This window comes from Oncorhynchus tshawytscha, linkage group LG05 (genome assembly GCF_018296145.1).
Source record: "Oncorhynchus tshawytscha isolate Ot180627B linkage group LG05, Otsh_v2.0, whole genome shotgun sequence".
In the NCBI taxonomy this organism is placed as follows: domain Eukaryota; kingdom Metazoa; phylum Chordata; class Actinopteri; order Salmoniformes; family Salmonidae; genus Oncorhynchus; species Oncorhynchus tshawytscha.
The window spans coordinates 64,460,865-64,484,929 of record NC_056433.1 but is presented as its reverse complement, the minus strand read 5'-3'; the positions used below and the strand labels follow the sequence as shown (position 1 = coordinate 64,484,929).

Sequence of the window (24,065 nt, the reverse complement as noted above, 5' to 3'; positions counted from 1 at the left end):
GGGTGAAAGGGGGCCACAAAATGGTGAACCGCTATAAAAAATGGTATAGAAAATGTTTATGTATTTTGAAAATACAAATTACAGCCCTTGAAAGTATCTTGTTACAAAATACATTAGAGTGTAGTTTGGCCCAGTGTAATGCAAAATACTCAGGAGTAAATGAAATATTTATTTTGAATTTTTAATACATTTGCAAAAAGTTCTTAAAACCTATTTTCATTTGGTCATTATGGGGTATTGTGTGTAGATTGATGAGGAAAACAATTAATTTAATACATTTTAGAATAAGGCTGTAATGTAACAAAAGTTGGAAAAAGTCAAGGGGTCTGAATACTTTCCGAATGCACTGTACATGTTTCACATACATGTAACAGAAATACTGCCCATCTCTGTGTACAGTAAGCGTTTGGAGTGTGAGGGCTGTAGCCAGTCTCAGGGCTGGGTGTGTGTGTTGTACAGGACATGATCGGGCAGGGTTCACAGCCATCTGTCCCTTACTGACTAGGTGATATGCGCTCTAAATGGGTCTAGTTCCATCATAACTAATCAAATCAAATGTATTTATAAAGCCCTTCTTACATTAGCTGATATCTCAAAGTGATGTACAGAACCCCAGCCTAAAACCCCAAACAGCAAGCAATGCAGGTGTATAAGCATGGTGGCCAGGAAAAACTCCCTAGAAAGGCCAGAACCTAGGAAGAAACCTAGAGAGGAACCATGCTATGAGGTGTGGCCAGTCCTCTTCTGGCTGTGCCGGGTGGAAATTATAACAGAACATGGCCAAAATGTTCAAATGTTCATAGAGGACCAGCATGGTCAAATAATAATAATCACAGTGGTTGTCGAGGGTGCAACAGGCCAGCACCTCAGGAGTAAATGTCAGTTGGCTTTTCATAGCCGATCATTGAGAGTATCTCTTCCGCTCCTGCTGTCTCTAGAGAGTTGAAAACAGCAGGTCTGGGACAGGTAGCACGTCCGGTGAACAGGTCAGGGTTCCATAGACGCAGGCAGAACAGTTGAAACTGGAACAGCAGCACAGCCAAGAGGACATGGGACAGCAAGGAGTCATCAGGCCAGGTAGTCCTGAGGCATGGTCCTAGGGCTCAGGTCCTCAGAGAGATAGAAAGAGAGAGAGAGAGAGAGAGAGAGAGAGAGAGAGAGAGAGAGAGAGAGAGAGAGAGAGAGAGAGAGAAAAGAGAAGAGAGAGAGAAAGAAGGAAAGAAAGAAAGAAAGAAAACAAGAGACAGAGAGATAAGAGAGAGAATAAGAGAGAGTATACTTATATTCACACAGGACACTGGATAAGACAGGAGAAATACTCCAGATATAACAAACTGACCCTAGCCCCCCGACACATAAACCACTGCAGCATAAATACTAGGGGCTGAGAAAGTAGGGGTCAGGAGACACTGTGGCACCATCTGACGATACCCCCAGACAGGGCCAAACAGGCAGGATATAACCCCACCTACAAAGCACAGCCCCCACACCGCTATAGGGATATCTTCAACCACCAACTTTCCATCCTGAGACAAGGCCGAGTATAGCCCACAAAGATCTCCGCCACGGCACAACCCAAGGGGGGACGCCAACCCAACTAGGCTTTTTTAGAACAGGCCAAAGTGGGCTATATAAGTGGCCTATTTAGATTTGGCACGCAAAACAAAATATCTGATGTCACATAGAACTGTAATTTTTCATTTCTCATCATTCTACCACAAACAGAATTAAGCCCCAATGGCCTCCTTTTCCTCAAGTCATCTGGCCCTGTGTCAGTCCTAGAACTGAGGGGTATTGTGGGGCTTTTAGATGACCAGTAGACTGTGACCCAGCCTGCTAAACTTGTCAGCAGGATAAAAGCAGACAGAATACAGTATAGGAAACAAACTTGACAAAGAAGCCGCTAGGATAACATTTGGCCTCTGCTGCTCATTAAACTTGTGCCACCCACAAATACAATCATCTGAGGTAAACATATTGCTGCCACCATTGTTTCAACCCTCCTGGATATCATTTTTTAAAGGATGCACCAGTACCATCCTGTTTCAGAATGTTTTTTTTATATTCACCAGTGTTATTGACCCAGAGAGAGTAATTGGAATGGATGGTGTGGAGTTGGGGTGTGTAACCCCCGTTGTGTCCCAGCCTGGGAGGCTCTGGACAGTCATGGCTAGAAGAGAGCCGGCTTTTGTCAAATTAATGTCAGACTTGACTTTTCATAGTAGGTTAGGAGAAGTTACGCAGCAGGTTAGAATAATTCATGTGGAAGGTTAGAATAATTAGATTAAGGTCAGGAAAAGGTTTAGGGCAAAAAGTTTTAACAAGTAAACGTTTGATGTTCATTTGAAAAAGCTGGATCTCTTCTAACCATGACCACTCTGGACAAGGTGTCAGCGTCTCTCCTTCCTGCTTCCTCATTGGGTCCCTGGTCCAGCCACAGTGGGCTCTAATGGGGATGGATGTGTTATTTACTGATACTGACAGCAAGAGAGCAGGAGAACAAACGAGACAGTGATCAAAAGAGAGTTCAACTGGAGTCATTCCAAGAGATCAGAGTCCGACTCACGTGTCTCACAAGAATCTTTGTTGATTCAAAAAATCATACTGTCTCTCTCTTGCTCTGTCTCTCTCCATTTGTGTGGAATTTGGCAGCTCTTTCCCCTGCTCCCTCCCACTCTTCTCTCTCTGTGCCTCGTGTGTGTCTCAGTATTACTCGCGGTGGCAGAGTTGGCGAGTGTGTCAGTGTTTCTGGCAGTGGCTTAGTGAGGGTCTCTCTCTCAGAAGTTGAAACTTTCTATCAATCTTCAATCACTTAACTTGGAGATAAAGGAAATCAGAAGTGACATCATTCTGATATTCAATAACTCGGCAAGTACCTCAGCACAGGTAAGGAACTCTGAGCTTTGAACCTTGCTGTTGTTGTTGATGTAGCCTACTGTGGTTCTCAGTTTTAAGTAACATTAACCTGTTAATGTATTTGCTTGGTTTAAATAGCTGTTTAATTTGGTGCTGGGGTGAGTGACTATCCCAGGGCTGGACTTTATTAATCAGATCAAATCAAGTTGTGGCTCCAGTGCCGATATGAGTGTGGGTCTCAAATTAAGCGATGTTGCAACCTGACGGTTATAATGTTGATTTGTGGTGTTTGATAGAGAGCTTTACTGGGTCATGGTATAAGTTATAGTGGCTTGAGAAATTATTCACCCCCCTTGGCATTTTTCCTATTTTGTTGCCTTACAACCTGGAGTTGAGATTTTGGGGGGGTTTGTATCATTTGATTTACACAACATGCCTACCACTTTGAAGATACAAAATATTTGTTATTGTGAAACAAACAAGAAATAAGACAAAAAAATCACAAAACTGGAGTGTGCATAACTATTCACCCCCCCAAAGTCAACTCTTTTTTAGAGCCACCTTTTGCAGCAATTACAGCTGCAAGTCTCTTGGACTATGTCTCTATAAGATTGGCACATCTAGCCACTGGGATTTTGCCCATTCTTCAAGACAAAACTACTCCAGCTCCTTCAAATTGGATGGGTTCCACTGGTGTACAGCAATCTTTATGTCATACCATAGATTCTCAATTGGATTGAGGTCTGGGCTTTGACTAGGCCATTCCAATACATTTCAATGTTTCCCCTTAAACCACTCGAGTGTTGCTCTAGCAGTATGCTTAGAGTCATTGTCCTGCTGGAAGGTGAATCTCCTTCCCAGTCTCAAATCTCTGGAAGACTGAAACAGGTTTCCCTCAAGAATTTCCCTGTATTTAGCGCCATCCATCATTCCTTCAAATCTGACCAGTTTCCCAGTCCCTGCCGATGAAAATCATCCGGGTGCATTCTTGGGGTGATGAGAGGTGTTGGGTTTGCGCCAGACATAGCACTTTCCTTGATTGCCAAAAGCTCAATTCTAGTCTCATCTGACCAGAGTACCTTCTTCCATATGTTTGGGGAGTCTCCCACATGCCTTTTGGCAAACACCAAATGTGTTTGCTTATTTTTTTCTTTAAGCAATGGCTTTTTTCTGGCCACTTCCGTAAAGTCCAGCTCTATGGAGTGTATGGCTTAACGTGGTCCTATGGACAGATACTCCAATCTCCACTGTGGAGCTTTGCATCTCCTTCAGGGTTATCTTTGGTCTCTATATTGCCTGTCTGGTTAATGCTCTCCTTGCCTGGTCTGAGAGTTTTGGTGGTTGGCCCTTTCTTGGCAGGTTAGTTGTGGTGCCATATTCTTTCCATTTTTAAATAATGGATATAATGGTGCTCCGTGGGATGTTCAAAGTTTCTGATATGTTTTTATAACCCAACCCTGATCTGTACTTCTCCACAACTTTGTCCCTGACCTGTTTGGAGAGCTCCTTGGTCTTCATGGTGCCGCTTGCTTGGTGGTGCCCCTTGCTTAGTGAAGTTGCAGACTCTGGGGCCTTTCAGAACAGGTGTTTATATACTGAGATCATGTGACACTTAGAGTGCACACTGGTGGACGTTATTTAACTAATTATGTGACTTCTGAAGGTATTTGGTTGCACATGATCTTATTTAAGGCTTCGTAGCAAAGGGGGTGAATACATATGCACGCACCATTTTTCCGTTGTTGATTTATTTTATTTTAAAAAATAAAATAAAAATTTTCATTTCACTTCACCAATTTGGACTATTTTGTGAATGTCCATTACATGAAATCCAAATAAAAATCCATTGAAATTACAGGTTGTAACGCAACAAAATATGAAAAACACCAAGAGGGATGAATACTTTTGCAAGGCACTATATTTTGATGCTGAACATGGTTTCCTTCAGTGTTGGGCCACTCATTAACAAAAAAGCTAAGTTTGTTTGTATTTCACCACCTCAGGGCAACCCTGGCCCCTTGCCTTTCACACTATTTCCCTACCCTTATCACACTATTTTCCTACCGTTATCACACTATTTTCCTATCCTTTTACATGGCTCTATATCAGTTTATTTTATATCAGCTTATTTTATTATGTGTGTATGTGTGTGTGTGTCTGTGCGTGTACTCATGCTCATTCATCATTTACAGCTCAGCTGCTGCAAATGCGTCTGTCACTGTCTCCATGGAGCTTCGTTCCCTTTCTCTCTCACTCTACAGTATCTTTTCCGGCTGTCCTCTGTTCAGAATACTCCCTCTGAACCCTGGCCCATGACCCCTAACCCTGCCTCATTGAAATGGCGACTCCAGTATCAAATAGCATTTACCATTATTTCCCTCCCTTTTAGTGTACACACACACACACACACACACACACACACACACACACACACACACACACACACACACACACACACACACACACACACACCACACACACACCCCCTAACTTCAGATATCTGATGCCATGCAAGACTTTCCATATTTCCTGTTGACACTATTCCTCCCCCAGAGAGAGAAAACAGATTGAGAAATAGGATCTAAGACAGGACCTTCCTTTGCTGCTGTCAGCACGTCTGCCAGTTTGGTTTCCCAGATTATCAACATACAGTACATTTGAAAAGTGTTCAGACCCTGTCACGTCCTGACCTTAGTTCCTTTTTATGTCTCTATTTTTGTTTGAGTTGGAGTGGGCATTCTATGTTTTTCATTCTATGTTTTTCATTTCTATGTTTTGTTCTGTGTGTTATATTTCTATGTGTTTGGCCTGGTATGGTTCCCAATCAGAGGCAGCTGTCAATCGTTGTCTCTCATTGAGAACCATACCTAGGTAGCCTGTTCCCACCTGTGTTTGTGGGTAGTTGCTTTCTGTTTTGTGTCGTTCACTCTCTTTGTTGGTTTTTGTCATTCAGTGTTCAGTTTATTTAATTAAATTTACTGTGAACACTTACCACGCTGCGTGTTGGTCCGATGATTCCTATTCCTCATCATCAGACGAAGAGGAGAGCCATTACAGACGCCTTGACTTTTTCCACATTTTATTACAGCCTTATTCTAAAATGTATATATTTTTTCTCATCAATCTACACACAATACCTTTAATTACAAAGTAAAAACACATTGGTTTTTTTGCAAATTTATTAACAATACAAAAAATAAATAACTTATTTAAATACAGTTGAAGTCAGAAGTTTGCATACTCCTTAGCCAAATACATTTAAACTCAGTTTTCACAATTCCTGACATTTGTTCCTAGTAAAAATTCCCTGTCTTAGGTCAGCTAGGATCAGCACTTTATTTTAAGAATGTGAAATGTCGAAATAGTAGTAGAGAGAATTATTTATTTCAGCTTTTATTTCTTTCATCACATTCCCAGTGAGTCAGAAAAACCATTTTTAATGACTTCAACCTAAGTGTATGTAAACTTCTGACTTCAACTGTAAGTGTTCAGACCTTTTGCTATGAGACTAGAAATTGAGCTCACTTGTATCCTGTTTCCATTGATCATCCTTGATATGTCTCTACAACTTGATTGGAGTCCACCTGTGGTACATTCAATTGACTGGACATGATTTGGAAAGGCACACCTGTCTATATAAGGTCCCACAGTTGAAAGTGCATTTCAGAGCAAAAACCTAGCCATGAGGTTGAAGGAATTGTCCATAGAGCTCTGAGACAGGATTGTGTTGAGGCACAGATGAAGAAGAAGGGTACCAAAACATTTCTGCAGCATTGAAGGTCCCCAGGAACACAGTGGCTTCCATCATTCTTAAATGGAAGAACTTTGAAACCACCAAGACCCTTCCTAGAGCTGGCCAGCCAAATCCTAGAGCTGCCCAGCCAAATTGAGCAATCAGGGGAGAAGGGCCTTGGTCAGGGAGGTTTCCAAGAACCCATGGTCACTCTGACAGAGATCTAGAGGTCCTCTGTGGAGATGTGAGAACCTTACAGAAGGACAACCATCTCTGAATCAATTCCCTAATCAGGCCTTTATGGTAGAGTGGCCAGACGGAAGCCACTCCTCAGTAAAAGGCACATGACACTCCTCTTGGAATTTGCCAAAAGGCACCATAAGGACTCTCAGACCATGAGAAACAAGATTTTCTGGTCTGATGAAACCAAAATTGAACTCTTTGGCCTGAATGCCAAACGTCACATCTGGACGAAACCTGGCACCATCCCTACGGGGAAGCATGGTGGTGGCAGCATCATGCTGTGGGGATGTTTTTCAGCGGAAGGGACTGGGAGACTAGTCAGGATTGAGGGAAAGATGAATGGAGCAAAGGACAGCGAGATTCTTGATGAACACCTGCTCCAGAGAGCTCAGTTCCTCAGACTGGGGCGAAGGTTAACCTTCCAAGAGGATAACAACCCTAAGCACATAGCCAAGACAACGCCGGAGTGGCTTCGGGTCAAGTCTTTGAATGTCCTTGAGTGGCCCAGCCAGAGCCCAGCCTTGAACCCGATCGAACATCTCTGGAGAGACCTGAAAATAGCTGTGCAGCAACGCCCTCCATCCAACCTGTCAGAGCTTGAGAGGATCTGCAGAGAACAATGGGAGAAACTTCCAAAATACAGGTGTGCCAAGCTTGTAGCGTCATACCCAAGAAGACTTAAGACTGTAAATGCTGCCAAAGGTGCGTCAATATAGTACTGAGTAATGGGTCTGAATACTTACACTACTGTTCAAAAGTTTGGGGTCACATGTCCTTGTTATTGAAAGAAAAGCACATTTTCTGTCCATTAAAATAATATCAAATTGATCAGAAATACAGTGTAGACATTGTTAATGTAAATGACTACTGTAGCTCGAAACGGCTGATTTTTTAGGCGTACAGAGGAGTACAGGGGCCCATTATCGGCAACCATTATTCCTGTGTTCCAATGGCACGTTGTGTTAGCTAATCCAAGTTTATCATTTTAAAAGGCTAATTGATGATTAGAAAACCCTTTTGCAATTATGTTAGCACAGCTGAAAACTGTTGTCCTGATTAAAGAAGCAATGAAACTGGCCTTCTTTAGACTAGTTGAGTATCTGGAGCATCAGCATTTGTGGGTTCCATTGCAGCCTCAAAATGGCCAGAAACAACGAACTTCCATCTGAAACTCGTCAGTCTATTCTTGTTCTGAGAAATGAAGGCTAGTCCATGCGAGAAATTGCCAAGAAACTGAAGATCTCGTACAACGCTGTGTTCTACCTTCACCAGAATAGAAAGAGGAGTGGGAGGCCGCTGTGTACAACTGAGCAAGAGGACAAGTACATTAGAGTGTCTAGTTTGAGAAACAGACGCCTCACAAGTCCTCAACTGGCAGCTTCATTAAATAGTACCCGCAAAACACCAGTCTCAACGTCAACAGTGAAGAGGCGACTCCGGGATGCTGACCTTCTAGGCAGAGTTGCAAAGAAAAAGCCATATCTCAGACTGGCCAATAAAAAGAAAATATTTGGAGGGGCAAAAGAACTGGACAACGGATGATTGGAAAAAAGTGCTATGTGCAGACTAATCTAAGTTTGATGTGTTCGGATCACGGAGAAGAACATTCATGAGACATAGAAAAAAATGAAAAGATGGAGGAGTGCTTGACGCCATCTGTCAAGCATAGAGGAGGCAATGTGATGGTCTGGGGGTGCTTTGGTGGTGGTAAAGTGGGAGATTTGTACAGGATAATAGGGATCTTGAAGAAGGAAGGCTATAACTTCATTTTGCAACGCCATGCCATACCCTGTGAACGGCGCGTAATTGGAGCCAATTTCCTCCTACAACAGGACAATGACCCAAAGCACAGCTCCAAACTATGCAAGAACTATTTAGGGAAGAAGCAGTCAGCTGGTATTCTGTTTATAATGGAGTGGCCAGCACAGTCACCGGATCTCAACCCTATTGAGCTGTTGTGGGAGCAGCTTGACCATATGGTACGTAAGAAGTCCCCATCAAGCCAATCCAACTTGTGGGAGGTGCTTCAGGCAGCATGGGGTGAAATCTCTTCAGATTACCCCAGCAAATTGACAACCAGAATGCCAAAGGTCTGCAAGGCTGTAATTGCTGCAAATGGATTATTCTTTGACGAAAGCAAAGTTTGAAGGACACAATTATTATTTAAATTAAAAAGCATTATTTATAACCATGTCAACTTCACTATATTTCCTATTAATTTTGCAACTTATTTAATTTATGTTTTCATTGAAAACAAGGACATTTCTAAGTGACCCCAAACTTTTGAATGGTGGTCTATGTAAATATGATATTTCCGTTTTATTTTTTATACATTTGCAAACATTTCTAAAAACATGTTTTTGGTTTGTCATTATGGGGTATTGTGTGTAGATTGATGAGGTAATTAAAAAACTTTTTTTTTAGAATAAGGCTGTAATGTAGCAAAATGTGGAAAAGGTCAAGTGGTCTGAATGCTTTCCGAATGCACTGTATGGGCGAGATTAGTCTGTAGACCATTAGTGCCCCTTTTTCTAATCAGTTTTCAGATAAACTTGTTATGTTTCTGAGTGTCTGCATATTTTGTGTATATAAAAAATATATATATATATTTCACCTGTATTTTGACAGGGAGTCAATGCTAAGACCAGTCGAGCCCTGTTTAGCACAAACTGACACATCACAATGAAATAAACACATTAAACTACACATTCATATACACATGAAAATACATGTAATTATACACAACAATACACAGAAAGCAAAACACAATCATAAAAAACAGACATATTCTTCAGTAAAAAGGTCCCAAACAACAATAATGGAATAATGCTACCTGTTTCATTTCCAACAATGAATGTGTTGAATCATTATGTTGTCGTTACTTTAACAGGTGTGTAGGTAACTGCAGTAGGAGGAGCTCATTTGTGTTTAGTGTTGAGACCCGACCATATGTGTACCCACTGTTCCAAAGCCTTTAAGTGTCATTGTGCTTTCAGATCTATTTACAGTGATGTTTGCACAGGTTCTATAAAGTTCCTAAAGCCCAAGAGCCCTAGATTTTGCATTGCATTTCACAGTCGGGTGACTGTGTATTGGTTTTTAATGAGGAGATTGATATACTGCTCCCCAACTGGTGTGTCTGTATTAGTGAAATAGTTTCCTTATGTCTGTGAGTGTAGGTGGGTCTGTGAGTGTAGGTGGGTCTGTGAGTGTAGGTGGGTCTGCGAGTGTAGGTGGGTCTGCGAGTGTAGGTGGGTCTGCGAGTGTAGGTGGGTCTGCGAGTGTCTGTGGGTCTGCGAGTGTAGGTGGGTCTGCGAGTGCAGGTGGGTCTGCGAGTGTAGGTGGGTCTGCGAGTGTAGGTGGGTCTGCGAGTGTAGGTGGGTCTGCAAGTGTAGGTGGGTCTGCGAGTGCAGGTGGGTCTGCGAATGTAGGTGGGTCTGCGAGTGCAGGTGGGTCTGCGAGTGTAGGTGGGTCTGCAAGTGTAGGTGGGTCTGCGAGTGTCTGTGGGTCTGCGAGTGTAGGTGGGTCTGCGAGTGCAGGTGGGTCTGCGAGTGTAGGTGGGTCTGCGAGTGTAGGTGGGTCTGCGAGTGTAGGTGGGTCTGCGAGTGTAGGTGGGTCTGCGAGTGCAGGTGGGTCTGCGAATGTAGGTGGGTCTGCGAGTGCAGGTGGGTCTGCGAGTGTAGGTGGGTCTGCAAGTGTAGGTGGGTCTGCAAGTGTAGGTGGGTCTGCGAGTGCAGGTGGGTCTGCGAGTGTAGGTGGGTCTGCGAGTGCAGGTGGGTCTGCAAGTGTAGGTGGGTCTGCGAGTGCAGGTGGGTCTGCGAGTGTAGGTGGGTCTGTGAGTGTAGGTGGGTCTGTGAGTGTAGGTGGGTCTGCGAGTGCAGGTGGGTCTGCGAGTGTAGGTGGGTCTGCGAGTGTAGGTGGGTCTGCGAGTGTAGGTGGGTCTGCGAGTGCAGGTGGGTCTGCGAGGTGGGTCTGCGAGTGTAGGTGGGTCTGCGAGTGCAGGTGGGTCTGCGTGTGCAGGTGGGTCTGCGAGTGCAGGTGGGTCTGCGAGTGCAGGTGGGTCTGCGAGTGCAGGTGGGTCTGCGAGTGTAGTGTAGGTGGGTCTGCGAGTGTAGGTGGGTCTGCGAGTGCAGGTGGGTCTGCGAGTGTAGGTGGGTCTGCGAGTGTAGGTGGGTCTGCGAGTGCAGGTGGGTCTGTGAGTGTAGGTGGGTCTGTGAGTGTAGGTGGGTCTGTGAGTGTAGGTGGGTCTGCGAGTGTAGGTGGGTCTGTGAGTGCAGGTGGGTCTGTGAGTGTAGGTGGGTCTGTGAGTGTGCATGCATACTGTACTGTATGTGTGTGTTTGGAGAGTTTTTTAAACAAAAAACAAGCTAACTTGAGAACTTTACAGACTGTGGTCTTGGCCTGTCTTTGAAACTCTTCCAAGGGCATTACTGAATACTTTTTTTAATAAAAAAAAAATGTTGGCTGTTCACTGTTGGCTGGTTTTATTTCAACTTCATGGTGCAGTTTGTAATTATGAATAAAGACGTAAGTGTTGCTCCTTAACTCTAGTCCAGTTTTTTTCTTTGCTTGATTCCTGTGGTCACCATTTGAAGAGAGACTGAGCATTATGCATGCCGTACATACTCTATCCTCATATACACTTTTGGGTGGTGGGTGTGTGTTCTGGTCTCTAACCCTCTGTTCCGCTGTCCTGATGGAATCCATTCAAGGGCATCTCCATCCCTCTCCCTCTCCCCAAATTACTTTGTATTGTTCTGTGATTTCAAGTCTGAATCAGCCATTTACGAAACCTAACACACTCTCTCTCTCTGCTCTTATGGCTCTTTGGTCTTGTGGTGAAACTGAGCTTCGCTCTGTAAATCTTTCCATCAACAGCAGCGATTAACGACCGGGTCAGATGAGGTGACTGTGGCCCTCGGCACGCACCAGAGAGGACCAAGGATAGTTTTGTGGATGGTTTTTATCTCATCCTTCACAATTCAACTTTTTGTCATGGCTTGCAATTTTTAGCATTTTTGGTGGTTCAGCCTTTGTGTTTACATCGATGTGTTGTGTAACAGATACTCAGAGGACCAGATAGCCCAAAATCCCTATTTTACACCTTAATGAGGCGCATTCACAATAACCAGCTCTCCTACTCCCCACTCTGATAAATCCAACTGTAGGATACTGTACAGAACTCAGCTCACCTCAGGTTTATTTGTAAAGCTGGTAGGAGCAGCTGTTCTGATGGACAGAGGGGTGTAGTCAAGGTTCTGATAAAGTAGGGTTAGTGCATGTGTGTGGGGGGGAGGGTTGTGGGGGATGTCTGGAAGTTGTCTGGCTTGGGGCCTAGGGGTGGGAGAGGAAAGGAGAGGCCAGGATAAAACACTCAGGTAATTTCTCCTAGCTTACACACCCAGCCATTGTGTGTATGTGTGTGTGTGTGTGTGTGTGTGTGTATGTCTGGACCAGAGTGTGTTTCCTAATGTTATTGTACTACAGGGTGTGTGATAGGAATATGATGGTGAAGGTGAAGGGTGTGTTAATGAAGGGCTATCGTTCAGATCATTAAAAGTCATTTTTGCACGGTGGCTGCGTCCTGCTCTCACACCCACAGTACCCACAGTACCCACAGTACCCACAGTACCCACAGCTGCTAGGCCACATCTGGACTAGTCATCCCAGCCCAGTGCTGCTCCATCGGAACAGTAAGAAAGAACAAGGAGAAGGAACAGTGAGAAGGAACAGTGAGAAGGAACAGTGAGAACAGTAAGGAACAGTGAGAAGGAACAGTGAGAAGGAACAGTGAGAACAGTAAGAAGGAACAAACAGTGAGAAGGAGCAGTAAGAAGGAACAGTGAGAACAGCAAGAAGGAACAGCAAGAGGGAACAGTGAGAACAGTAAGAAGGAACAAACAGTAAGAAGGAACAGTGAGAACAGTAATAAGGAACAGTGAGAACAGTAATAAAAAACAGTGAGAACAGTAAGAAGGAACAAACCGTGAGAAGGAACAGTAAGAAGGAACAAACCGTGAGAAGGAACAGTAAGAAGGAACAGTAAGAAGGAACAGTATGAAGGAACAAACCGTGAGAAGGAACAGTAAGAAGGAACAAACAGTGAGAAGGAACAGTAAGAAGGAACAGTGAGAAAAGTGAGAAGGAACAGTAAGAAGGAACAGTGAGAAAAGTGAGAAGGAACAGTGAGAAGGAACAAACAGTGAGAAGGAACAGTAAGAAGGAATAGTAGGAAGGAAAAGTCAGAAGGAAAAGTGAGAATATCGAGGAGGAACAGTGAGAACAGTAAGAAGGAAACGTGAGAAGGAACAAACAGTGAGAAGGAACAGTAAGAAGGAACAGTAAGAAGGAACAGTGAGAATAGCGAGGAGGAACAGTGAGAACAGTAAGAAGGAACAAACAGTGAGAAGGAACAGTAAGAAGGACCAGTAAGAAGGAAAAAACAGCGAGAAGGAACAGTGAGAAGGAACAGTAAGAAGGAACAGTGAGAACAGTAAGAAGGAACAAACAATGAGAAGGAACAGTAAGAAGGAACAAACAGTGAGAAGGAACAGTGAGAAGGAACAGTGAGAGCAGTAAGAAGGAACAGTAAGAAGGAACAGTGAGAAGGAACAAACAATGAGAAGGAACAGTAAGAAGGAACAGTGAGAACAGTAAGAAGGAACAGTAAGAAGGAACAGTGAGAACAGTAAGAAGGAACAAACAGTAAGAAGGAACAGTGAGAACAGTAAGAATGAACAGTGAGAACAGTAATAAAAAACAGTGAGAACAGTAAGAAGGAACAAACTGTGAGAAGGAACAGTAAGAAGGAACAGTAAGAAGGAACAGTAAGAACAGTAAGAAGGAACAAACAGGGAGAAGGAACAGTAAGAAGAAACAGTGAGAACAGTAAGAAGGAACAAACAGTGAGAAGGAACAGTAAGAAGGAACAGTGAGTCGGAACAGCAAGAAGGAACAGTGAGAACAGTAAGAAGGAACAGTGAGAAGGAACAGTGAGAACAGTGAGAAGGAACAGTGAGAACAGTAAGAAGGAACAGTGAGAACAGTAAGAAGGAACAAACTGTGAGAAGGAACAGTAAGAAGGAACAGTAAGAAGGAACAGTGAGAACAGCAAGAAGGAACAGTGAGAACAGTAAGAAGGAACAGCGAGAACAGCGAAAAGGAACAGTGAGAACGGTAAGAAGGAACAGTGAGAACAGTGAGAAGGAACAGCGAGAACAGTGAGAAGGAACAGTGAGAACAGTAAGAAGGAACAGTGAGAACAGTAAGAAGGAACAGTGAGAACAGTGAGAAGGAACAGTGAGAAGGAACAGTGCGAAGGAACATTGAGAAGGAACAGTAAGAAGGAACAATGAGAACAGCAAGAAGGAGCAGTGAGAACAGTAAGAAGGAACAGCGAGAAGGAACAGTGAGAACAGTAAGAAGGAACAGTGAGAAGGAACAGTGAGAACAGCGAGAAGGAACAGTGAGAACAGTAAGAAGGAACAGTGAGAACAGTGAAAAGGAACCGTGAGAACAGTAAGAAGGAACAGTGAGAACAGTGAGAAGGAACAGCAAGAACAGTGAGAAGGAACAGTGAGAACAGTAAGAAGGAACAGTGAGAACAGTGAGAAGGAACTGCGAGAACAGTAAGAAGGAACAGTGAGAACAGTAAGAAGGAACAGTGAGAACAGTGAGAAGGAACTGTGAGAAAAAACAGTGAGAACAGTGTGAAGGAACATTGAGAAGGAACAGCAAGAAGGAACAGCGAGAACAGTGAGAAGGAACAGTGAGAACAGTAAGAAGGAACAGTGAGAACAGTAAGAAGGAACAGTGAGAACAGTGAGAAGGAACTGCGAGAAGGAACAGTGAGAACAGTGTGAAGGAACATTGAGAAGGAACAGCAAGAAGGAACAGTGAGAACAGTAAGAAGGAACAGTAAGAAGGAACATTGAGAAGGAACAGTGAGAAGGAACAGTAAGAAGGAACAGTGAGAACAGCAAGAAGGAGCAGTGAGAACAGTAAGAAGGAACAGTGAGAACAGTAAGAAGGAACAGTGAGAACAGTAAGAAGGAACAGTGAGAACAGTGAGAAGGAACTGCGAGAAGGAACAGTGAGAACAGTGTGAAGGAACATTGAGAAGGAACAGCAAGAAGGAACAGTGAGAACAGTAAGAAGGAACAGTGAGAAGGAACAGTGAGAACAGTAAGAAGGAACAGTGAGAAGGAACAGTATGAACAGTAAGAACGAACAGTGAGAACAGTAAGAAGGAACAGTGAGAATGAACAGTAAGAAGGAACAACCTGAAGGAACAGTAAGAACAGCGAAAAGGAACAGTGAGAGGGAACAGTGAGAACAATAAGAAGGAACAGTAAGAACAGTGAGAAGGAACAGTGAGAAGGAACAGTGAGAAGGAACAGTGAGAAGGAACAGTGAGAGGGAACAGCGAGAAGGAACAGCGAGAAGGAACAGTAAGAACAGTGAGAAGGAACAGTGAGAAGGAACAGTAAGAACAGTGAGAAGGAACAGTGAGAGGGAACAGCGAGAAGGAACAGTGAGATCAGTAAGAAGGAACAGTGAGAAGGAACAGTGAGAACAGTGAGAAGGAACAGTGACAACAGTAGGAAGGAACAGTAAGAACAGTGAGAAGGAACAGTGAGAAGGAACAGTGAGAGGGAACAGCGAGAAGGAACAGTGAGATCAGTAAGAAGGAACAGTGAGAAGGAACAGTGAGAACAGTAAGAAAAGTGAGTTATGTTCAGCACATTCCACAGTGCCTGGCTAAACGAAGTTACATGGAGTGGGGTTTAAACAAGGAACATTGCAGATAGTCTGTTTCTAACTGAGTTTACTCAGTAATTATACATAATAGCAGGTCATTAGGGTTAGATTAATATGAGGTTTTATTGTGGTGCTCACTGGGAGTGGGTTAAGTTTACTCTGCAGTTCTGGCTGCCTGTTAGGTTGAACATCGGCTCCTGGATGCCTACTCTGCTCTCCTCTCTTTACCTCTATATTAACTGTATCCTCTAGTGAATGTATAGTCCAAATTATTCTGTTACAGCTAAATGGTGGTGTATGCAGTGTGGGATACTTCAAACTGGGAGCATGTGGCACTGAGAATCTGAGGGAGACTACAAGTCATTGTGATTATCGTAGAGAAATGGGGACTCAACAGAAACAGTTTGGCATGAGAGCAAAAAAAAAAACACAAATCCCCTTGATTTTTAATTCAGAGCTAATTCCCAGAAGATGGATTTTAACCAACCAAGTTATTTAGTTTTTTCTTCCCTGTTGTCATAATGTGAGAAATGGATCCTGAACCACGCAGACATATTGCTTTGCTCAAGCAATCAAGACTTTCAATTTCCTTCTGCTGTCAGCTCAGTGCACTGTATCCATGGAACTGTTTCAGCTCCTCAACACAAGCCTTTGATATTACTGAGAATTATAAATCAGATCAAACAGCAAACCCATGCTCTTGGATAGAAGGAAAAGCACTGTACAAAGACTTGGCATGTTTGTCACAGTCTGCCTCATCAGTACAGTGGAGATAGCTGTGGATGTTTGGAGCGTGGCTGACTCTTGGCCTCCAGCTGCCTGTGTGGATGACATGCTGCTGCTGCTGGATAACACAAGGCCTCCCTGCCTCTCTGCTCAAGGCCTCGTGTCACTAACAGACCTGATCTGTGTCCTATAATTTAACACATAACTAACTGTCTTCCTGGACGATAGGCTGTGGCTAACTTTCCTTCATTTCACTTAATCAGGAAATAAGGAAGAGAACTCAGTTACGAGAGGTTAATATTAGAGCTGTAGCAGTAGGAGCAGTTCAGTGCCGTCACAATATAGGGTTATGACTAGCCTCGCTAACCATGCTAAGACACACGACTGGTATCGAGACTAGGTCATTACTAAGGGGAAAGCAGGGGTTGTAGCAACAGTTCAGAGCAGTCCCAGTTACAGCACACTCTTAGAAAAAAAGGGTTCTAAGGGTTCTTCGCCTGTCCCCATAGTAGAACCCTTTGATGAAGCCTTTTTGGTTCCAGGTAGAACACTTTTGGGTTACATATAGGACCCTTTCCACAGGGGTTTAACATGCAACCTAAAAGGGTTTGACGTGGAACCAAAAAGTCTCCTCCCTGGAACCAAAAAACGTTCTCCTATGGGAGAACAGCTGAATGTCCCCAAGTGTAGGCTTATGACTAGCCTTGCTTACCATGCTAAGACATACAGTTGAAGTCGAAAGTTTACATACATTTAGGTTGTTGTCATTAAAACTCATTTTTCAACCACTCCACAAATTTCTTGTTATTAACAAACTATAGTTTTGGCAAGACGGTTAGGACATCTACTTTGTGCATGACACAAGTAATTTTTCCAACAATTGTTTACAGACAGATTATTTCACTTATAATTCACTGTATCACAATTCCAGTGGGTAAGAAGTTTACATACACTAAGTTGACTGTGCCTTTAAACAGCTTGGAAAATTCCATAAAATTATGTCATGGCTTTAGAAGCTTCTGATAGGCTAATTTACATAATTTGAGTCAACTGGAGGTGTATCTGTGGATGTATTTCAAGCCTACCTTCAAACTCAGTGCCTCTCTGCTTAACATCATAGGAGAATCAAAAGAAATCAGCCATGACCTCAGAAAAAATATTTTAGACTTCCAAAAGTCTGGTTCATCCTTGGGAGCAATTTCCAAATGCCTGAAGGTACCGTTCATCTGCACAAACAATCGTACGCAAGTATAAACACCATGGGACCACGCAGCCGTCATACCGCTCAGTAAGGAGAAGCGTTCTGTCTCCTAGAGATGAATATACTTTGGTGCGAAAAGTGCAAATCAATCCCAGAACAACAGCAAAGGTCCTTGTCAAGATGCTGGAGGAAACAGGTACAAAAGTATCAATATCTACAGTAAAATGAGTCCTATATTGACATAACCTGAAAAGCCGCTCAGAAAGAAGATGCCACTGCTCCAAAACCGCCATAAAAAAGCCAGACTACGGTTTGCAACTGCACATGGGGACAAAGATCGGACTTTTTTGAGAAATGTCCTCTGATCTGATAAAACAAAAATAGAACTGTTTTGCCATAACGACCATCGCTATGTTTGGAGGAAAAGGGGGGAGTCTTGCAAGCCGAAGAACACCATCCCAACCGTGAAGCACGGGGTTGGCAGCATCATGCTGTGCGGGTGCTTTGCTGCAGGAGGGACTGGTGCACTTCACAAAATAGATGGCATCATGAGGTAGGAAAATGATGTGGATATATTGAAGCAACATTTCAAGACATCTGTCAGGAAGTTAAAGCTTGGTCGCAAATGGGTCTTCCAAATGGACAATGACCCCAAGCATACTTCCAAAGTTGTGGCAAAATGGCTTATGGACAACAAAGTCAAGGTATTGGAGTGGCCATCACAAAGCCCTGACCTCAATCCTATAGAAAATGTGTGGGCAGAACTGAAAAAGTGTGTGCGAGCAAGGAGGCCCACAAACCTGACTCAGTTACACCAGCTTTGTCAGGAGGAATGGGCCAAAATTCACCCAACTTATTGTGGGAAGCTTGTGGAAGGCTACCCGAAGTGTTTGACCCAAGTTAAACAATTTAAAGGCAATGTTACCAAATACTAATTGAGTGTATGTAAACTTCTGACCCACTGGGAATGTGATGAAGGAAATAAAAGCTGAAATATTTCATCCTCTCTACTACTATTCTGACATTTCACATTCTTAAAATAAAGTGGTGATCCTAACTGACCTAAGACACGGAATTTTTACTAGGATTAAATGTCAGGAATTGAGTTTAAATGTTTTTGGCTCAGGTGTATGTAAACTTCCGACTTCAACTGTAGCTATTACAGGGAATAACCCCTTTTCTCATTCAGTTCAGTGCAGTCTGACAGTCGGAATATTATGACTAAATCCCTTCGGCTCATCCACCTGCCAGTGGTGCTAATGAATTGTGTTGTGCGATCCCGTTTCGATAATGACAGAGTGTTGTGTATGCAGTTGTCCTTTCAGAACCTGCCTGACACACCACTCATTCACACTCTTGTTCTACCCAGCACTCTCATTCACTTTCTCCATCCCTTTCTTCTCTCAGCATCTCTCTCATGTCAGGTGTAAATAATAGGGGATTAAGTGATGTCTGTCTGTCTGTCTGTCTGTCTGTCTGTCTGTCTGTCTGTCTGTCTGTCTGTCTGTCTGTCTGTCTGTCTGTCTGTCTGCCTGCCTGCCTGCCCGCCTGCCTGCCTGTCTGTCTGTCTGTCTGTCTGTCTGTCTGTCTGTCTGTCTGTCTGCCTGTCTGCCTGTCTGTCCTGGCATCTGACTGGCAGGGTGAAGTGAGGGTATAATGTAAAGTGTATAACAGCCAGGCAGAGGAATGCAGGGCATTTTATACAGCGTTCCAGAAAGACTGGAATCTCCCGAGGTCTGCCATCGGCGGAACAGAACAGCTGTGCTTCGTCAATTCTGAATTCCTGCTCCTCCTCCTCCTGCTCCTCCTCCTTCTCCTCTCACTGCTGGGGTTAATGGGCAGGCAATAAAGTTACAGCTGTATAGGAGCATGTTTTCTCATTTTATAGGAGGAGCAAAAGCATGGCGAAGCAGGAGTGAGATGGTTCTGGGAATATTGTGGCCGTGTTTGAAGTGGTGACGTGGCATCAGTAGTGGTTGGTTTGATCATTGGCTCTGTGAGTTGAGACAGATTGGGTTTGGTAGACTGTCTCCTTTGTGTTTCTTGCAATAGACAGTCAGTCTATTTTAGGCCTATTTACTGTGGAAGATGGTCTCATGCCTTTTTAGTACGGTACACTGTCTGAGGCCTGTTTAGTCTGGTAGGCTGTCTCATGCCTGTCTAGTCTGGTAGGCTGCCTCATGCCTGTCTAATCTGGTAGGCTGCCTCATGCCTGTCTAGTCTGGTAGGCTGTCTCATGCCTGTTTAGTCTGGTAGACTGTCTCATGGCTGTTTAGTCTGGTAGACTGTCTCATGCCTGTCTAGTATGGTAGACTGTCTCATGCCTGTCTAGTCTGGTAGGCTGTCTCATGCCTGTCTAGTCTGGTAGGCTGTCCCATGCCTGTCTAGTCTGGTAGACTGTCTCATGCCTGTTTAGTCTGGTAGGCTGTCTCATGCCTGTCTAGTCTGGTAGGCTGTCTGAGGCCTGTCTAGTCTAGTAGACTCTCATGCCTGTTTAGGCTGTTAGACTGTCTCATGCCTGTCTAGTCTGGTAGGCTGTCTCATGCCTGTTTAGTGTGGTAGACAGTCTGTAGACTATTTTAGGCCTGTTTAGTCTGGTAGACTGCCTCATGCCTGTTTAGTCTGGTAGGCTGTCTCATGCCTGTCTAGTCTGGTAGGCTGTCTCATGCCTGTCTAGTCTGGTAGGCTGTCTCATGCCTGTCTAGTCTGGTAGGCTGTCTCATGCCTGTCTAGTCTGGTAGGATGTCGCATGCCTGTTTAGTCTGGTAGGCTGTCTCATATGCCTGTCTAGTCTGGTAGGCTGTCTCATGCCTGTCTAGTCTGGTAGGCTGTCTCATGCCTGTTTAGTCTGGTAGGCTGTCTCATGCCTGTCTAGTCTGGTAGGCTGTCTCATGCCTGTCTAGTCTGGTAGGATGTCTCATGCCTGTCTAGTCTGGTAGGCTGTCTCATGCCTGTTTAGTCTGGTAGGCTGTCTCATGCCTGTCTAGTCTGGTAGGCTGTCTCATGCCTGTTTAGTCTGGTAGACTGTCTCATGCCTGTTTAGTCTGGTAGACTGTCTCATGCCTGTTTAGTCTGGTAGGCTGTCTCATGCCTGTCTAGTCTGATAGGCTGTCTCATGCCTGTCTAGTCTGGTAGGCTGTCTGAGGCCTGTCTAGTCTGGTAGACTGTCTCATGCCTGTTTAGGCTGTTAGACTGTCTCATGCCTGTCTAGTCTGGTAGGCTGTCTCATGCCTGTTTAGTGTGGTAGACAGTCTGTAGACTATTTTAGGCCTGTTTAGTCTGGTAGACTGCCTCATGCCTGTTTAGTCTGGTAGGCTGTCTCATGCCTGTCTAGTCTGGTAGGCTGTCTCATGCCTGTCTAGTCTGGTAGGCTGTCTCATGCCTGTCTAGTCTGGTAGGATGTCGCATGCCTGTTTAGTCTGGTAGGCTGTCTCATATGCCTGTCTAGTCTGGTAGGCTGTCTCATGCCTGTCTAGTCTGGTAGGCTGTCTCATGCCTGTTTAGTCTGGTAGGCTGTCTCATGCCTGTCTAGTCTGGTAGGCTGTCTCATGCCTGTTTAGTCTGGTAGGCTGTCTCATGCCTGTCTAGTCTGGTAGGCTGTCTCATGCCTGTCTAGTCTGGTAGGATGTCTCATGCCTGTCTAGTCTGGTAGGCTCTTTCATGCCTGTCTAGTCTGGTAGGCTGTCTCATATGCCGGTCTAGTCTGGTAGGCTGTCTCATGCCTGTCTAGTCTGGTAGGCTGTCTCATGCCTGTTTAGTCTGGTAGACTGTCTCATGCCTGTTTAGTCTGGTAGACTGTCTCATGCCTGTTTAGGCTGGTAGACTGTCTCATGCCTGTTTAGTCTGGTAGACTGTCTGTAGACTGTCTTATGCCTCCTGCAATCCAGAGAGGGTAGAAGTGAGTGAGAAGTGAGTGATTGATCGAGCAAGGCAGGTATCGAGCAAGGCAGGTCCCACCAGGCCACGCTCCAGCCCAGGCAGAAACTCAGACGTCTGGGGTTAGGGAAGGAGGGGATGTGCCTGTTTCCTGTAACTCTGTGTTTTGTCATTGCCTCAGCGCTGAGCTTGAGCAGGTATGGAAACACTCTCTGAGACATGCCCAGAGGGTAGAGGTGTCTGTGAAGGCATATGTGTGAGAAAAAGTCTAATACAACTTTGTATCTACACTGCACAGTGGACATGGTGTTGAGAGTGAAAAATGGGACTCATAAATGAATGCACAGCATAAACAGTAACCACACATACACTGAGGTTGGATAACATTTGTATGGAAACCATGAAAGATGTCAATGATCCCAAAACCAATGTATCACAGATGAGTGGCGGTGTCTGTCTGGCAGTACTCAGGTGTGTGGGTGCATTTGGAGGGGGGTTTACAGTAATCTGATTAATTACTCTGATTGGCAGACCACATTCTTCATAGTCTTGATTATAACCGCTAATCTGAAATGAATGAAATAGTTTTATCTTGAGTGATGGCTCTTACTTGTATCAACACAGTGGTGGGGCCTATGGCTGTTTGTAGAGTGGTATTTAAGTGAATGGTTTCTCTGTGTGTGTCCAGGTGGTTCTGTGAGGGGCGGGAGCTGCACCACTGTCCTGACATCCAGATCTGGAGGGATGGTGCCCTACACACGCTGGTGATCGCTGAGGCCTTCGAGGACGACACGGGACGCTACACCTGCGTGGCCTCCAACAGCCTGGGGGCAGACAACACCTCGGCAGAGGTCTACATCCAGGGTAACTGCTACTATCTCTGCACTCACTGTTATTAAATTCCTGTCATTTGAATGAATGTACGGACAACTCTCACTGAAAGGTCTCTATTTCTCATCCCTCTGTGCCTCTGTTCAGGTGCTTCATCCTCCGACTCAGAAGGAGAAGTGTCAAAGTCCAGATCAGGAACCATGCCTCAGTACGTTTGTGTGTGTGTGTGTGTGTGTGTGTGTGTGTGTGTGTGTGTGTGTGTGTGTGTGTGTGTGTGCGTGCGTGCGTGCGTGCGTGCGTGCGTGCGTGCGTGTGTGTGTGTGCATGCCTGTGTCTTAGCATGAACCTCTCACCACCCCTCACCTTGTGAGCCTTCCTAACCCTGTGGTTGGGTCAAGGTCAACTGGGCCCTCCAGGTGGTAATCAGGCTAGCTGCTTGCTCTAATTTAACTAGCCCTATAAAACTGTCAAATTACCTTATAACCCTGGCCAGTGAAACTCTGGGTCATTTCGATAATGAGAGGTCTCTGGGGGACAGCCTCCTCCCTCTCTCTTTCTCAATTAAATTCCATTTTAATTTAAGGGCTTTATTGACATGGGAAACATATGTTTACATTGCAAAGCAAGTGAAATAGATAATAAACAAAAGTGAAATAAACCATTTAAAAAACAGTAAACATTACACTCACAAAAGTTACAAAAATAATAAAGACATTTCAAATGTCATATTATGTGCAAATAGTTCAAGTACAAAAGGGAAAATAAATACACATAAATATGGGTTGTATTTACAATAGTGTTTGTTTTTCACTGGTTGCACTTCTCTTGTGGCAACAGGTCACACATCTTGCTGCTGTGATGACACACTGTGGTATTTCACCCAATAGATATGGGGTTTGTTTTCAAATTCTTTATGGGTCTGTGTAATCTGAGGGAAATATGTGTCTCTAATATGGTCATACATTGGGCAGAAGGTTAGGAAGTGCAGCTCAGTTTACACCTCAATTTGTGGGTAGTATGCACATAGCCTGTCTTCTCTTGAGAGCCAGGTCTGCCTACGGCGGCCTTTCTCAATAGCAAGGCTATGCTCACGGAGTCTGTACATAGTCAAAGCTTTCCTTAAATTTGGGTCAGTCACAGTGGTCAGGTATTCTGCCACTGTGTACTCTCTGTTAGAGCCAAATAACAATCTAGTTTGAGCTGTTATTTTGTTTGGGTCTAATTGTGTTGCTCTCCTGGGGCTCTGTGGGGTCTGTTTGTGTTTGTGAACAGAGCCCCAGGACCAGCTTGCTTAGGGGACTCTTCTCCAGGTTCATCTCTCTTTAGGTGATGGCTTTGTTATGGAAGGTTTGGGAATCGCTTCCTTTTCGGTGGTTGTAGAATTTAACGGCTCTTTTCTGGATTTTGATCATTAACGGGTATCGGCCTAATTCTGCTCTGCATGCATTATTTGGTGTTTTACGTTGTATACGGAGGATATTTTTGCCAAATCTGCATGCAGTCTCAATTTGGTGTTTATCCCATTTTGTGAATTCTTGCTTGGTGAGCGGACCCCAGACCTCACAACCATAAAGGGAAATGGGTTCTATAACTGATTCAAGTCTTTTTAGCCAGATCCTAATTGGAATGCCAAATTTGATGTCCCTTTTGATGGCATAGAAGGCCCTTCTTGCCTCTCTCTCTCTCTCTCTCTCTCTCTGTCTCTGTCATTATCTCTCTGTGTATCTCCCACCTGTCCCTCCCTGTCTTCACTCTGCCTTCACTACTCCTTCATCGACTCTTCTGTTTACACATTAACGTCTTGGCTGTCATTCTCAGTGACATCATCTTAGTCCATTT

The 24,065-nt window shown here is 44.2% G+C and overlaps 1 protein-coding gene across 1 annotated transcript in view; it reads left to right on the top strand.

Moving 5' to 3' along the window:
- The first annotated feature begins 2,701 nt into the window (after positions 1-2,701).
- Positions 2,702-24,065, top strand: part of LOC112251592 (palladin) — a 69,718-nt gene continuing 48,354 nt past the window's right edge. The window contains 3 exon segments of the mRNA XM_042322240.1: positions 2,702-2,886; positions 22,084-22,259; positions 22,374-22,434. Coding sequence (XP_042178174.1) covers positions 22,427-22,434 — 8 coding nt within the window. The 5' untranslated portion in view covers positions 2,702-2,886; positions 22,084-22,259; positions 22,374-22,426.